We start from the raw sequence: 14,754 nt of genomic DNA on the forward strand, positions 1-14,754 counted from the left end.
TGTAAAGTAGAAGTTGTTTGGATAAAATGAGTCAAAGACAATACAAATTTCACTAAGGAAAGAAAGTGTTTAAAATGTTACTGGATGAGATGGAAAATGTTGGTGTTTGTATTTCCAAGAATTTATTACTATTGATTTCTGTGAGTCACAAATACCTCACAAGGGAAGAAGTTCTTGTCTTTCCTGTTGCCAAGTTCAATCTTTTGTAAATCCCCAGATTTAATAAATCACATCAGGCAAGTCATTTATGAGGAAAGTTTGCCATAAAATGTGCATTCTTCACAAGAGAGATTGTTCTGATTTTGGGAAGTTGCTATGATATCTGACTGTAAATGTAATTTTTTTTTTTTTCATGTAACATTCTGTTGATCAACTAAAAAATTAGATTAAAATCTGAGGTACATTCTGCCAAGCACTGCTGTATGATGTAAGCAAGCTTGCACTTAAAAATTTTAACTGGATTGTTTGTCAAAACTACTTTTTGGACAGCTTTATTATTTTTCTGTACATTTCTTTGTGAAACACCAGAGAACACTGAGGAGGATACAGGAAATACAATGGGCGCAACTTTTTTTTAGCTTTTATATTCTTCATTATTATGAACAAGTTGGAAATGTTTCAATTCCAACCAGTCATGCTATTTGTCTACACATTTTTTAGTGAGCATAGAGGCAACTGTTGTTGATGGCAGAGGGAATCTATCTGCTAATGAGTTGCTTATGTGTGTGCCAGATGTTGTCTATTTGCAGTAGCTGTAATATTGACACAATAAGCACAGTTCAATAAAATTCAACTTTATTGTAGAAGGAAGATTAATTTTCTAAGCTTTTAACAGATGTCTTAAATGGAACATTTTGCTAGTACAGAAACATTGAATACATAAACTTAGTTCTTAATACATTTCTGAAATTAGATTGTAGGTTAAGTACAATGATTTGTTTGTTGATCTCTGAACACACATTTTTAAAATAGTTGCGTTGGCCATATAAGTTGTCTTTTGACCTATAATAATGGAGTCAAATGGCACAAAACTCATAAAATGGTAGAGATATCTCAAACATTAGAAGGAGTGTGTTCATTTTTCAAAATAATTTTGCTTCCAAAATTATTTTTTATAGTTCTGATAAACACTGGGCCTGTTGCAATGTCTTACAAAACAGCTGTAGATTTCAATAAGGCTTTTTCTTTTATCAAGTGTCTTCTGTCAGCAAACCGAATAGTGAAGCGAAAAATTGTTTTATTTCCTTCTTCCTTCTTTTATTTCCTTCCCTTTTTTTTTTTTTCCCATTGAATGTAGTTTCTGACAGTTTGCCTCCTGCACACTACAAGGAGACAATGAACACTATACTTATGTGGATGCAGCAGTCAGAAACTAAACTCTCCATGCCTCAGGTTGCAATTGCTGAATATGAAACCATGGAGCAGAGACTCAGGGAGTTCAAGGTGAGTGATCAAGCTGTGAACAAAAATGTCTCAAATGAGAAGTTTAGAAGAATAGAACTCTAGTTTGGTACATAAATCTCCTGAAGCCTGTGGATCTTGAGTAAATAATGCTCATTTTGGTTTTAGGCCAGGGCTTCAGGATATGGTGGTTGATTACTTGCTTATATTGATTCCTGAAGTTAAGGAATTTAAAATGGTGTTCACCGTTGAAAGCAATTTTATAAGATATTTAAAATGGTAAGGAAAAGCCCTTGTTTTTCCCCATGGTATATAAAATATTCCTTTGATGATAGTTCTGGTAGTTAAACATAGATTTAGGTAATTTCATTTTCCAGTATTGACATGAAAACAATTCTGATTTGCAAAATGCAGCACAGTCTTGTGACAGGTTTCCTGTCAAATTTACAAGTAGACAAATGTGGAACAAATTTTGCCAGCAGCTACAAACCTTCCCTGTATCTCAATGTCTGACAGAGTTTGTAATCTCAGATGGCTAATGAACATATTATTTGATGTATATTCAGAAATAAAACGTAGAGTATAGAAAAAAAACTAGATGAAGTAAATTTGGGCTGAGAATTACAAAAGTTTTGAGATGTTATAAAATGTTGTATCACAGATTCAGTTATCTAAGTTTATTTTTTTCTCCATGTTCTGGTTCTTTTGAAAGTGTCATTATCAGGGCCATGTGACAACGTTCACAGGGGTCTCAGGTTGAGGGAAGAGTCAAGGATTTGACTCCATGTTTCAGAAGGCTTGATTTATTATTTTATGATATATATTACATTAAAACTATACTAAAAGAAACAAGAAAGCATTTCCTCAGAAGGCTAGATAAGAATAGAATATCAAAGAATGATAAAAAAAAGCTTCTGTCTCGGACAGACAGTCCAAGCCAGCTGACTGTGAATGGCCATTAATTGCAAACAACCAACATGAGCCAATCACAGATGCACCTGTTGCATTCCACAGCAGCAGATAACCATTGTTTACATTTTGTTCCTGAGGCCTCTCAGCTTCTCAGGAGGAAAAATCCTAAGGAAAGGATTTTCCATAAAAGATGTCTATGACAGGGCCTTAGCAAATTCCTATCTCAAATTAATGAAATGTACGTAGATCACATCTGTTAAGAAGTATAAATACCTCTGGTTATATTCTCAGTTCAACTAAAAAAACCTTCTAAGTTGTATGAGAAAAACAATTCCAAATTGCTCAGTAAACTATGCCATTGCATGTTTTAGCAAAGGCGACCTCTATGTGTTGCCTGTGTTTGTGAAATGAAGAGAATTGCCTGGCACGTGAATTTCTCTTCTTTTTCACAGGCTCTTCAAAGTTCTCTGCAAGAGCAGCAGAAAGGGCTGACCTATCTCAGCACGACTGTGGAAGAGCTGTCCAGGAAAGGCCCTGCAGAGGTCGGCCGGAGTTACCGCTCCGAGCTGGAGGTGGTGCTGGGCCGCTGGAAGAAGCTCTCGGCACAGCTGGCGGAGCAGTGCCAGAAGCTGGAGGAGCGCATGACCAAACTCCAGAGATTCCAGGTTCATCACACTTTTTCTGCCTCTGCTAATGCATGGTGGCTTGTTGCTGTGGGACTAAGGCAGAGCACATTTAGGTGCTTGCAGGAATTAGCACCAAAGTGAGATATCAAAACATGTCAAAAAATGTGTTTAAATTTCTGCTCAATTCTGATGCGTACAGATTTTACTTGAATTCTGATTTTGTGGTTCTTTCTGATTATGTTGTTTCATTAGCAAAAAGCTCTAATTTAATTAAAAATTGGAAATAATGTTCCTCTACTTCTTTTTCAATGTAGCTGAAGCACTTATGCATGCATCTGAAGTAGCTGTACCATATTGACTTTAACGAATTCACTAACATAATTAAAGTCACCTGTAATATAGTAGTATCTTGTCAGCACTTTCCAGAAAGCAGAAGTGTATTTCAGGTGTTTAGAAGGGCAGTATTGGAACCTCACCTGGGTGTTTGTAAAGCTGCTTCTCACATTTTGCAGGGCTGTTTCTCCCTTTTTTCCTCTCGTTCTCTGTCTGTCTGACATTTTTGTGCTTTCTTAACTACATTGCCCCTGAGCATCTCTAGCTGACCACTGCATCAGCCATGTCCTGTGGTGATTCCACAGAGGGAAGCTGGAACTGTCTGTGTTCAGCACAGAACAGCGCCTGTCCTGTTCTCACAGATGCCACCCTACTCCCAAAACAATGCCACATTAAAAAAGCAGAACACTTGCTTAAGAAATTCAAGCTTTTGTCTTTTTCCTCCCCTCTGCCTCCCATCTTCACTCTCACCACCAAATTTAGAGCTTTTCCCAATGGTCTGAAAAGGCCCTTGGCATCATGACCATGCTCATGTAAAACATTCAAAGCAGTATGAGCTGTTGATGCACACAAATTTTGCTCCCTATATTTATTGCTGAAAGCCCTCTGGTACACATCTAATATAAAAGTTATTGTCTTTTGAGCTTCTTGAATGACTTCTCATCCAGAATATTGTTTTAGCTGCTGTAATTTATGGAATGCTTCAGTATAGGATATGTTGAAATCAGTGTTCATAAACAAAATGCATTTACAATCTGATTAAAAATGTGAGTCATACATTTGATCTTCATTGGTAGCAGGAGACTAATCTCTTTTTAAGAAAATCCCACCAGATAAATATTTTACCACATTAATGAACGAAAAGTATTCTTGTAAAGGTATTAAAGTTTCATCATGAAATATGATTCTGAACTATTTTTACTGTTGGATAATGGAATACACAGTAGATATTTCAACAGTGTTTTGGTAATTGCCATTCTGGAGTATACTGATAATTTTTGTATGATTAATTTTATTAATTCAGTTCATTTTTCAGGCTAGCCTGGGTTTTTTTAAGTATATCAGTCACATTAGGGAAATGTTCCCTTTGGTTACTTGTCTCATAATAGTTACTAAGGCATATTTTTATACTTTTTAGGACACAGTCTCTATTCTAGCATCCTTTTTTTTGCTTTAATTCAGCTTTGCATTCAGCATGTAATATCGATATGTATTTAATTGGTGATGAAAATAGTTTGATGAAAAAATGCCTTATAATTTACTTCTGAACTTTTTTCCACATATATGTTTTATTTTAATATGTGCATCTGATTATCAAAGATGGCATTTTAAGGTAATTTTAAGTGGTATTTTGTAAATCTCATTCTACTTTTCGAGTTATTAGATTACCTATGTAATGTTGCCTGGATTGGTAGCATTCCTTGTTTTCAAGTATTTGATATTAAGATTTGTTTGTTAACTGCAAGAGTTAAATAAAGGCTATGGAAGTAATATTCCTATTCTAGTGCTGGAAACAGTAACTGAGAGACCAAAATGACTCATTAACTCATTATATGATTTCAGTTTCTGGAGTGAATCTCTTGCAGTTACATTGGCTTTTATCATTCTGAATAGTAAGGGTGTTTTTCTGTGCGGTGTTCTGTTAGAAATATAGTCACTAGAGCATATAACTTCCAAAAGGAATCTGGAGTTTCAATGAAAGCACAGAACATTTGATGGGTGAGCCCAAATTAAATGCCAAGTATGAGTAATCTGAAGCCATAGAGGGAAACAATGAACAAACATGCAGTATCTAAACACAAATGATATCTAGAAGGCATAAATTTGAGAGCCAAAAGGTTGTCTGCTCATAGACACATCAAACTTGGTCAGAAATGGTCAAAGTACAGGTTAAAGTGTTGATGACATACCCAGGTAAAATTGGTTTTACTTGTTTGCTGTGTTTGTATTTTCAGACAGTTCAATAATGTAGAAATTACATTGCAATGAGTTTTCGTTGTAGTGTCAGGTTGAATTACACTCTTGCCAGTCAGGTTTTGTGTGATGCAATGAAATGTCTTTTTAATACACAGAATGACACTAGAACACTGAAGAAGTGGATGGCTGAAGTGGATGTTTTTCTGAAGGAAGAGTGGCCTGCCCTTGGAGACTCAGAAGCACTGGAAAAGCAACTTGAGCAATGTACAGTGAGTATTACCTGCCAGCTTGGCAGTTATTCAACTCTTCTTTATGAGCTCAGTTCATACAAAAGTTACACAAATTATTACTGTTTCTAAAAATAAATTCATGTAGAAAGGGGATTGCCTTCTGCAGTGTATTCGAACATTTCTCATGTCCTGGGTTTGAGGAAAAATTCAGTTATAACAAGGAAACTTTAATACCGAAAGGAGGCTGGTATTAAAGTGATTTTTAAAATGTATTTATAGCAGGATCACACCCATAAATACAGGAAATAATATATATAGCTACCCTCTAAAATCAACTGTTTATTTACTTTGTTGAGCTTTTGAGCATTGCATTTATTTTTAAATCTGTATAATCTGTGCCAAAAGATCTTTTTTCTGTATCTGTTACTCATGTAATTTACAAACTTTTCTGATTGTACGAAAAGAACTTGCAGGTATTGTGAGTTATATCCATTCTTTTTTCACTAAACTTACAAGTTCCAGGATGGTATCCCAGCAGAGTTTTAAAGCATCGTGAAGTATTGGTACTTCCATCACAGGGTTTACAAATTCTTCCTGTCCCAGCAGAGTGTGTAAGTGCAGTGAATCTTGTAATCCTTGATGGCTCCTGTCTATATGCTCAGTGGAATTTACAAGTTCTGTAAATGTTCAGGCAGGATGTGTAAATACTATGAAATACTGCATTCAGAGTGATCTTATAGAACTGCAAGTTCTCTCATATTTTCTCATCATTCTCTTAAATAAGAATTATTTAAATAAAAATTTAAATAAAAATTATTTAAATAAGAATTATCATTATTTGTCACCATTATAATGGAATGTTCTTTCAGAAATGTGCATAAAAGATCCAGGTATTTCTCATGTCTTCAATCAACAGCAGGGAAGCATTTTAAGAGATATATGTACACATTATATATGTATGTATTTATAGTACATACAAAACATTTAAAATTTATATTATTTTATTTGGTAAACAACAGCTTGCCACATTACAGCTGCTCATTCCTTTTTAATTTCTTCTCATAAATAAGTCTGTTGATTGTCCTCATTTTACTGGAGATCTGGACCCCAGACAAGTCAGAATCTCATGCAGACACATTTTCATAGGGATATCATATCTGGAACTTTGTGTGAATTCTGCTTGCCTTAACTTCTTCTCTTCCTTTAGGCTTTAGTAAATGATATCCAGACAATCCAGCCCAGTTTGAACAGTGTTAATGAGACTGGGAAGAAAATTAAGAGTGAAGCAGAGCCAGAATTTGCTTCCAGAATAGAGGCAGAGCTAAAGGATCTCAATGCTCAGTGGGACCACATTTGCCAACAGGTAAATCTCTTGCTGTGACTGGTTCTTTTTAAATTAATTATCAGGGTTTTCATTGGCAGAATTTGTCCATCTATACATATGCAAATGAAACAGAATTTAGCAATGTTAATTCAACTAATATTTTACAGATGTATTACTTTAGCTGTAAGTAGTATATATTAATGTATATTTATATTATTAAACACAATAACTTCCTATTTTTACAACAAAGATACATACTAATATATTAGGTCTAGCAGCAATATGATTTATGGCTTCTAGTAAACTAAAATTCTGAAGATGTTGTTTAGGTATTTGCTGAAACAATCAAGTTCTGTAGTTTTATGTTTTCTTGTACATTGTTCAAATTGCATGTCATTACTCTGGATGAAAAAAGACATTAAAGCAGTGAAGGGTTCATAATTGAATAACTCAGAATTAAGAGTACGTGCCCATATGCATGCGTATAAATTAGTCTCCAGTAGTCACACAGATTTGAAAGAATGAGACATAACAGGAAAGGACAGTTCTTTTATTTTAGTTAAAGGCATTATTAATAAATAATTTTTACAGAGTAAGGAAGCTAAAAATTACTCTTATTTTACTGATGGCATTTGGATTCTTATTCTTTATGACAGTTCAAATAAATTTTTTTTGCATGTTGTATTGCCTTTAATTTTTTCCTACTTGACCTTTTCTGTTGTGTACCTTTTTAATGTATATTTTCATAAAAGTAAAAATGTTACCTTCTAATGAGGTATAATATTTTCTTAGATTTTTTATTATTCACTTTACATGTGAAAAATAGCCTCTCTGTATTTTTTAATAAACATAAAAAATTTGATCTTTGAAATCTGTAAGACATTTTTTTGACCCAGTTTTTATTCTTTCCCCTTTCCCTACCATGGAGTATTTAATTCCTTTTTTTTTTTTTTGTGATCTTAATAAGGTGGATACCTTTGCACTTCTTTCACAGAAATTTGAAGTACTACCTTACAAGTATAGAAGTATGTCACAGTTCTGTTCTGACTTCCCTGAAAATCTGTCTTTAATAATTTCATTCAACACAAGGCACAAATTATTCTGTCTCAGTGGGCATTTCTAACTCAACTTCTTCAGCAATAGCTATTAAAATACATGAATAGTAAATACAAAAATCAATTTGGTTTGTGGAGGTTTCTTGAGAAGATTGGGAAAAGTCAGCTTGGGTTGATACACGTGCAATTAATATGACTGTGAGAGTTGACAGTTGGCAATTGTCATTGGCAATTCAGATACTCTTCTCAGGTGATGGAAGCACCTTCTCTTCTGGTGCTGGGACTGAGGAAGAGACAATTTTACAGAGCCAATTACAATTCTGCTTTTATACTTGCTGCTTGTTGCTCTATTTTGTTCTGTAAAACATTTATGTAGAACAGCATTTATGTTTAACAGCCAGTCCTCGAGGATGAGTAACAAATCAATAAATGTCAGAAATGGAGACCAAATACTAAGAAAATTTCTCCTGATATTACTAAAAATAAAGTTTTCTGAAACAGCACCACAGAGCAGAATATTGGCGCAATAAGCTCTGCAAGCCCAATTCTGAGAAATAGCACCAGTGCAACTTACTATTTTTGATGCAAATTTCTTAATTCTATTGAAAGATGATAAATGCACAATCAGGGACAATTTTGATAGGTTAATGCACAATGAATAGAATCAGAGAATGGTTTGGGATGGAGGTGATCTAAATTATTATCTAGTTCTGGTTCTATTATGTGACCCCCACTTTGTGATTGCCAGGTGATTTAGCAGTAATATTTTTCCCTTTTAGATAAATAGATTCTTCCACTTGGAGGTTGGACTTTTTCCCTTACGTGTTTTTAGGGTATTCCCCTTTTGGAGACATTCTTAAATGACTTAAGCAACAGAAGAAAGATTTGCATATTGCTTTATTCTCTAGAGAGTTCCATTTGAACTAGTTAAAGGCCATCTGACTTTATAGCTCAAGAGCCTTTGGTTTCATCCTTGAATGTGCTTTCAAAATCTCCTGTGGTTATTCTTTCTACATTTCACAGAAGCTAATCCCTGGGAGATGTTCTTTTCCACAGTTGTTTTCTGATCACCTCAGCATATGGTGTAGATTCTCGTTCTAGCATCATTACAGCACTCATTCCGCAGGGCCATGATTTGCTAAAAAAAGGATGCATACAAATGTAGTACTTTTTTGATTGTTTGTCATTATTATCTACCTAATTACTAGTTAACATCTGCCTAATAACAACAATTTTATTATTGTAGGATTTAATTTGATTCTTTTCAGGCTAAAATGTTTTCAAGTTTGTACAGTAGCTTTTCTTCGAGTAACTATGTGATCTTTTCTTTCTTAAAGGCCTATGCTAAGAAGGCTGCATTAAAAGGTGGTTTGGATAAGACTGTGAGTCTCAGAAAGGATTTGTCAGAGATGCACGAGTGGATAACACAAGCTGAGGAAGAATATCTGGAAAGAGATTTTGAGTATAAAACACCTGATGAGTTACAGAAAGCTGTTGAGGAACTGAAGGTAAAAGATAAACTAATTGAGCTGTGTTCAAACTTTTTTTTGAAGCTCTCATTGTAAAGAAAGTCTACTCTGTTTTAAGGAAAATACCTTTTCAGATCTAGGTGTTTTGAAGTAATTTCTATTTGGAATATGCTAGAAGATATTTGATATTCTTCAACACCGCATTGCTTTTTTTTCCTATTTTCTTTATTGGATATTGATTTGGATGTAGCTTTAATGTTCTTTTAATTAAGGAATAATTCCTAAAATTTGTGTGTTAGCAGCAGAAGAGTTAAATCAGTTTTATGTCTTCTCTTTGCATTAGAATGAGCAGAAAAAAATTGAGATGTTAGGATGCATCTTGGTATGTGCTATGTGTAAATATTATGTCTTTAATATAGGAATATAGAAACAGCATGTTTTGATCTCAATTAATAATGTTTCCTTCATGTGGCATGAACATGACCTTTGGACAAAACAACTAATTTGTGATACATGCTTCAATACACTCTTGCTAAGCCACTGGCTGTGGACTTAATTCTTATTAGAGGCGAATTGTCTGGCTTGTGCTATTCAGGAAGCCAGATTATAACTTTATTGTCATCATATATATAGCTTTGACAATCTATTGAACACTTTGTTTTCAAGCTGTTCATTTTCCATGTTTTTTTTCCATTATTTGAGAGTGTCAGACCATGCAACTGATGATCTCTTTATTTACTGACACAAATAATTTGCTACCACTCAGAATACACACAATATAAGGAAATTTATGGAACAACTCATTTGTAAATGAGACAAATATCTAAAGTAAATATCTGCTTTGAAGATACAGTTCTTTTTTAGTAACTAAATAGCAAAACTCAATTTTATACATTGCACTGCATATTAAAACAGATGAAGTTCATAGTTTTATGTACAATCACCATTATAGATTCCTAGCAGATATTCTGCACCCAGATGAAGTACAGGAGTGTTCAGACTGTGGCACCTTGACCTAGGAAATAACCAGATAATTTCTCATGATGTCACAACAGAGAAAATCTGGATCAGAATCCTGTGTTCAGTCTACAGCACATTTCTTCCCACAGCAAGAGAAGAGGAAACTCAAGAGCAACCTTGTAAACTTCCTCTAGCAATGGCAGCCTGATGGCAATTATTCTGATTCATGGACTTGCAGACCCAGAGAGGGGAAAAAAATATTGTCAGGAATATGCTTTTGATTTGATGTTTTCTGGGCAGGGAGTTCTCATTGTAAATTGCTGTGGAGGCCTGTAGGCACAGATGACACTTTTTATAACATCATTGTTTGCAGTTGTGATATGATTCCAGTCATAGACACCAGAAAACACTCAGAGGAAACAGTGCAGAGCATGAAAATCTTTTTCCTGAGACCACATAATAAGGAAGGGAGGAACAAAAGTGTAGGATTCCATTAGTCTGAGAGCTCCAGAACACTAGGTGGTTGTGAGATGTTAAATTTTATTGTGGATTGGCAAAAAAATGAAGCAAAAGTTTTTTGGATGCATTCAAGATTATTTCACAAGGTCTGGGAATTGAATGTCTGCTGTTGTATTATGTTTTCTTGTAGTGTTTTTTGTGTTTTTTTCTGCATCTAGAATTCTGTCAGAGAATTCTGGTAGTTACTAGAAATAATTTCCTTTCTTAAATCAGGACTACAACTTCTTTTTTTTTTTCTTTTCCAGAGAGCAAAGGAGGAAGCCGTGCAGAAAGAAGTGAAAGTGAAGCTTATTACAGATTCTGTGAATAACTTCATAGCCAAGGCTCCACCTGCAGCTCATGAGGCTTTGAAAAAGGAGCTTGATGTTCTCATTACCAGCTACCAGCAACTCTGCAGCAGGCTGAATGGAAAGTGGAAGACTTTGGAGGTTTGATGTCTTGTCAGCCTTGTATTTATAGCCCTTCTAACTGCAAGAAGAAAGGTGGAGAGCACAGCTGTATTATCATAGAATTGTGGGTAGCCCAGGGCTATCCTTGCTTCATGAGCCATATACCAAATACCCCGTGTTATGAGCTACACACAAAGTTATTTCAAGATCATATCTGCTGGAGAGTTGTATTGCAGGAGAAGACTGAGACACAGCTCTTAGGTCAGAAACACCAATGGCTGCTAAAGGTTGTTATCCCTTCTGAGATCAAGCCGGGAATCTGGCTTTGTAGCAGCCCTGTGATGTTCTCTTCATCAGCTCCTCTAGTTTCTCTCTTCCATGGCCAAGGGTTTTGACTGAGTGGCCCTGGAGCTGGTCAGGTGGTGTTATCTCAGCATGGGAACAGCACATGCTCTGCTGGCAAACTGAATATTTCCCATGCATTTTGAGTTGACCCTGCCATTTTGGCCAAATCCATTGCAGATTCTTGCCATGGGTCTATTTTTACATTATACAGTAGTAACGATGAATTAGGTATCATTTTTTGTTGTGAATGTTGCAAGAGCTAAATTTTGGTGGTGAATAATTTGTAAGAGATAACCTCATACAGGACGATAATACACCAGAGTAAAATTTATCTTGTATAAATTTCACTGTGGAAAATTAGATATGTAGTCTATACTGGTAATCTGCATTTACCCTGATCATTGATGATGTGTTGGTGCATGTTAATATCCCTCTATAACCTTCATTTGATGTGAGCAAAGTTCAGTGAGATGAATGGCCCTCTGGGAAACCTGATCTGCCAAGAGTGTAATGCATTTCAATAACATTCTTTTAACTTGTACTAACAAAAAAACCAAAAAACAAAAAAAAAAAAAGGAAAAAATATTATTTATGGAACATTTAAATGTTTTGTTTGTGTATAAAGTGCCATTTTTATCTGCTTATTTAAGTATCTTCAGGCACTGTATAAATAAAATATTAGACAATAATTTAATTTCAGGAGAATAAGAACATTTAACAACATTATGTTTAGTACTCTAGCACTTAAAAGGTCTATAAATTACACAAAATGTGGTTTAGAATTAATTTCCATAGAGATTTTAGTCTGAATTCTTAAAAGCTGGTGTTTTATGAACCTGTGATTTAAGCAATTAAAATATAAAATATATAGGGAATCTAAGTGTGTTTTTATAATAGAGACATCAATTTCTAACATGGGTCTTTAAAAATTCTGCTCACTTTTATATTTATATTAGAAGACTTTACAGAAAACATATAAAGTGGATAATGCATGAAAATGAAGATTCAAGTTGTGTTTTGCAGAAGAGTTCACTTTTTCATGTTGTTTTCTGTGGTTTTGCTCTGTTTAATCAAAATGATGGTTTTCTTCTGCTTTATATTAATTTGGATCAGATGGGTGCTGGTAAATAAAATCATATTGTCCCATTAGCTTCAGATATCAACCCTGCTGCTTTGGGAAGAGGCATGAATGTTTTCAGTATTTTAATGAGTTAAAAATTTCTGTGCAATTTTCAATCTAAATAAACCCTTTCTTCATCAGGAGGTATGGGCATGTTGGCGCGAATTATTGTCATATTTGGATGCGGAAAATAAATGGTTGAATGAGATTGAACTGAAACTGAAAGCAACTGAAAATGTCCAGGGAGGTGCAGAAGAGATTTCTGAATCTTTAGATGTAAGTGCTGACTTAAATAATAACTCAGTCATATGTGTTGATAAATTGTAAATTTCATATCATTCTAAACAAACTATGAACTCACATTACACATGAACAAGGCACCGAATATTTCAAAAGTCCAAATTTCTTACTAGAGTTAAAAAATGAGGATTTGAATTCAGATCCACCTAAATCAAACAATAATTAAATGTCTTGTGCTGGGTTTCATATACAGTTTTGGTAATGCTAAAATAAACATTCTTTAAAAAACCAAAACCCTCACTTCAGCCAGTAAAAAAATGTTGAGAGCTTCAATGAGGACAAGTTTTCATCATAACTTTGTTTATTATTCTTTAATTCTTATTCACAGAGCCTTTAAAATTAGTAAAAATTAAATTAATGCTTGTAGTGCATCAAAATACCAAATACTGCATTGATAATCACTTTTTGCTGTTGAATTTCCTCCATTTAGATACTCAAGCAGGATTTTTATATTAAGGTACAAGTGCTGTCACTGAACTCCTTAGGCATAGTCCACATCTTTAAAATTAAGCATTAAATTTATTGCTATATGAAAAATCCTTGTGTTTCATAAGATGTAGTACAGAACATTAGTTTTCAAGGAATAGAACATAAATATTTATTCTTTTTTTTCTCTACTTTTATTGTATATGAAATGTGAAATTCCTTTCTTATATTTTTAAGCAGTTTGGGATTGCTTTGTAGAAACTTATTTACAAAAGAAAAAATAAACTACTTTTTTTAACTTTTTTTCAGTCTTTGGAACGTTTAATGAGACATCCAGAAGATAATCGCAACCAGATTCGGGAGCTGGCTCAGACTTTGACAGATGGTGGGATCATGGATGAACTGATCAATGAGAAACTTGAGAGGTTCAACAGTCGCTGGGAAGAACTTCAGCAGGAGGTATATTTAGTGATCATCCTGCCAAGTAGAGGACAGTCTAACACCATTTAAAAATTAAAGGAGTTATTTTGGTTGTGCAGTCCCTGCATAGGTCACCATTCCTAAACAAACACAATTTTACATTATAAATGGTTTCATGGGTGTGGTGGGCTAAGGCAGCAAAGCACAAGACTCCACATCTCCTGGTGCTTTAGTGGAGATTATAGAAAAGGCAAAAGAGAGAAAACTCAGAGACTGAGATTAGGATGATGTCATACTTGAAAGAAAAAAAGGGTAAAAGCAAGGGATGCAGAAGAAATTACCTCCAGGAGACTGATGTTCAACTGGTCCCCAGGCAATGACAATTTTGGAAACACTTTTCCCCAACTCTTTTTGTTGTTGAGCCTGGCCCTGTGCGGTGCTCAAGTCAGCTGTCCTGGCTGTGTCCTTTCAAAGCCCAGCCTGGTCCCTGGAAGGGGCAGAGTGAGAAGGAAAAGACCTGGGTGCAGTGGAAGACCTGCTCAGCCATGGCTGGAGCATCCCTGCATTATCAATGCTGTTTTGGCCACCAGTACAAACCACTGAACCATACAGGCTGCTGTGAAGAAAATTACCTCAGTCCCAGCCTAAACCAGTAAAATGGGTAACCCCAAAATTTTGAAATTGGAGTGACCTTCTAAGTGGATTTAATCTTTAATTGCATATTTAAGATGTCTTCTCTGACGTAACTCTTAGCAAGAAGCAAATTATTTTAAAACAAATTATGAGAAATATCTGTTATAGATAAATCGTTTATTAAACAACAAATAAATGTATTTGTATAAATGAAAGGGTTAAAAAGACATTTCAATATAGAAATGTGTAGCACAAGGAGAGCCAAATCTAGCAATATGCTATAAATATGAGGCAAATATCACCTCAGTACTTTGGTGAACATCAGAAAGAATTATTAGGGAAAGACCTAGCAAAGGACGCAGACAGCCCCTTTAT

General features: G+C 34.7%; 1 protein-coding gene across 10 annotated transcripts in view; it reads left to right on the top strand.

Annotated features, from left to right (window-relative positions):
* DMD (dystrophin) overlaps nt 1–14,754 on the top strand; it is a 1,046,893-nt gene that overhangs the window by 396,801 nt on the left and 635,338 nt on the right. For all 10 annotated transcript variants that reach the window (XM_064706931.1, XM_064706854.1, XM_064706864.1 and 7 more), the window contains 8 exons: nt 1,298–1,443; nt 2,766–2,978; nt 5,345–5,458; nt 6,627–6,782; nt 9,136–9,306; nt 10,992–11,174; nt 12,742–12,876; nt 13,636–13,785. In XM_064706931.1, coding sequence (XP_064563001.1) covers nt 1,298–1,443; nt 2,766–2,978; nt 5,345–5,458; nt 6,627–6,782; nt 9,136–9,306; nt 10,992–11,174; nt 12,742–12,876; nt 13,636–13,785 — 1,268 coding nt within the window. The remainder of the gene's footprint in view (nt 1–1,297; nt 1,444–2,765; nt 2,979–5,344; nt 5,459–6,626; nt 6,783–9,135; nt 9,307–10,991; nt 11,175–12,741; nt 12,877–13,635; nt 13,786–14,754) is intronic.

This window comes from Zonotrichia leucophrys, chromosome 1, assembly GCF_028769735.1.
Source record: "Zonotrichia leucophrys gambelii isolate GWCS_2022_RI chromosome 1, RI_Zleu_2.0, whole genome shotgun sequence".
Taxonomy (NCBI): Eukaryota; Metazoa; Chordata; class Aves; order Passeriformes; family Passerellidae; genus Zonotrichia; species Zonotrichia leucophrys.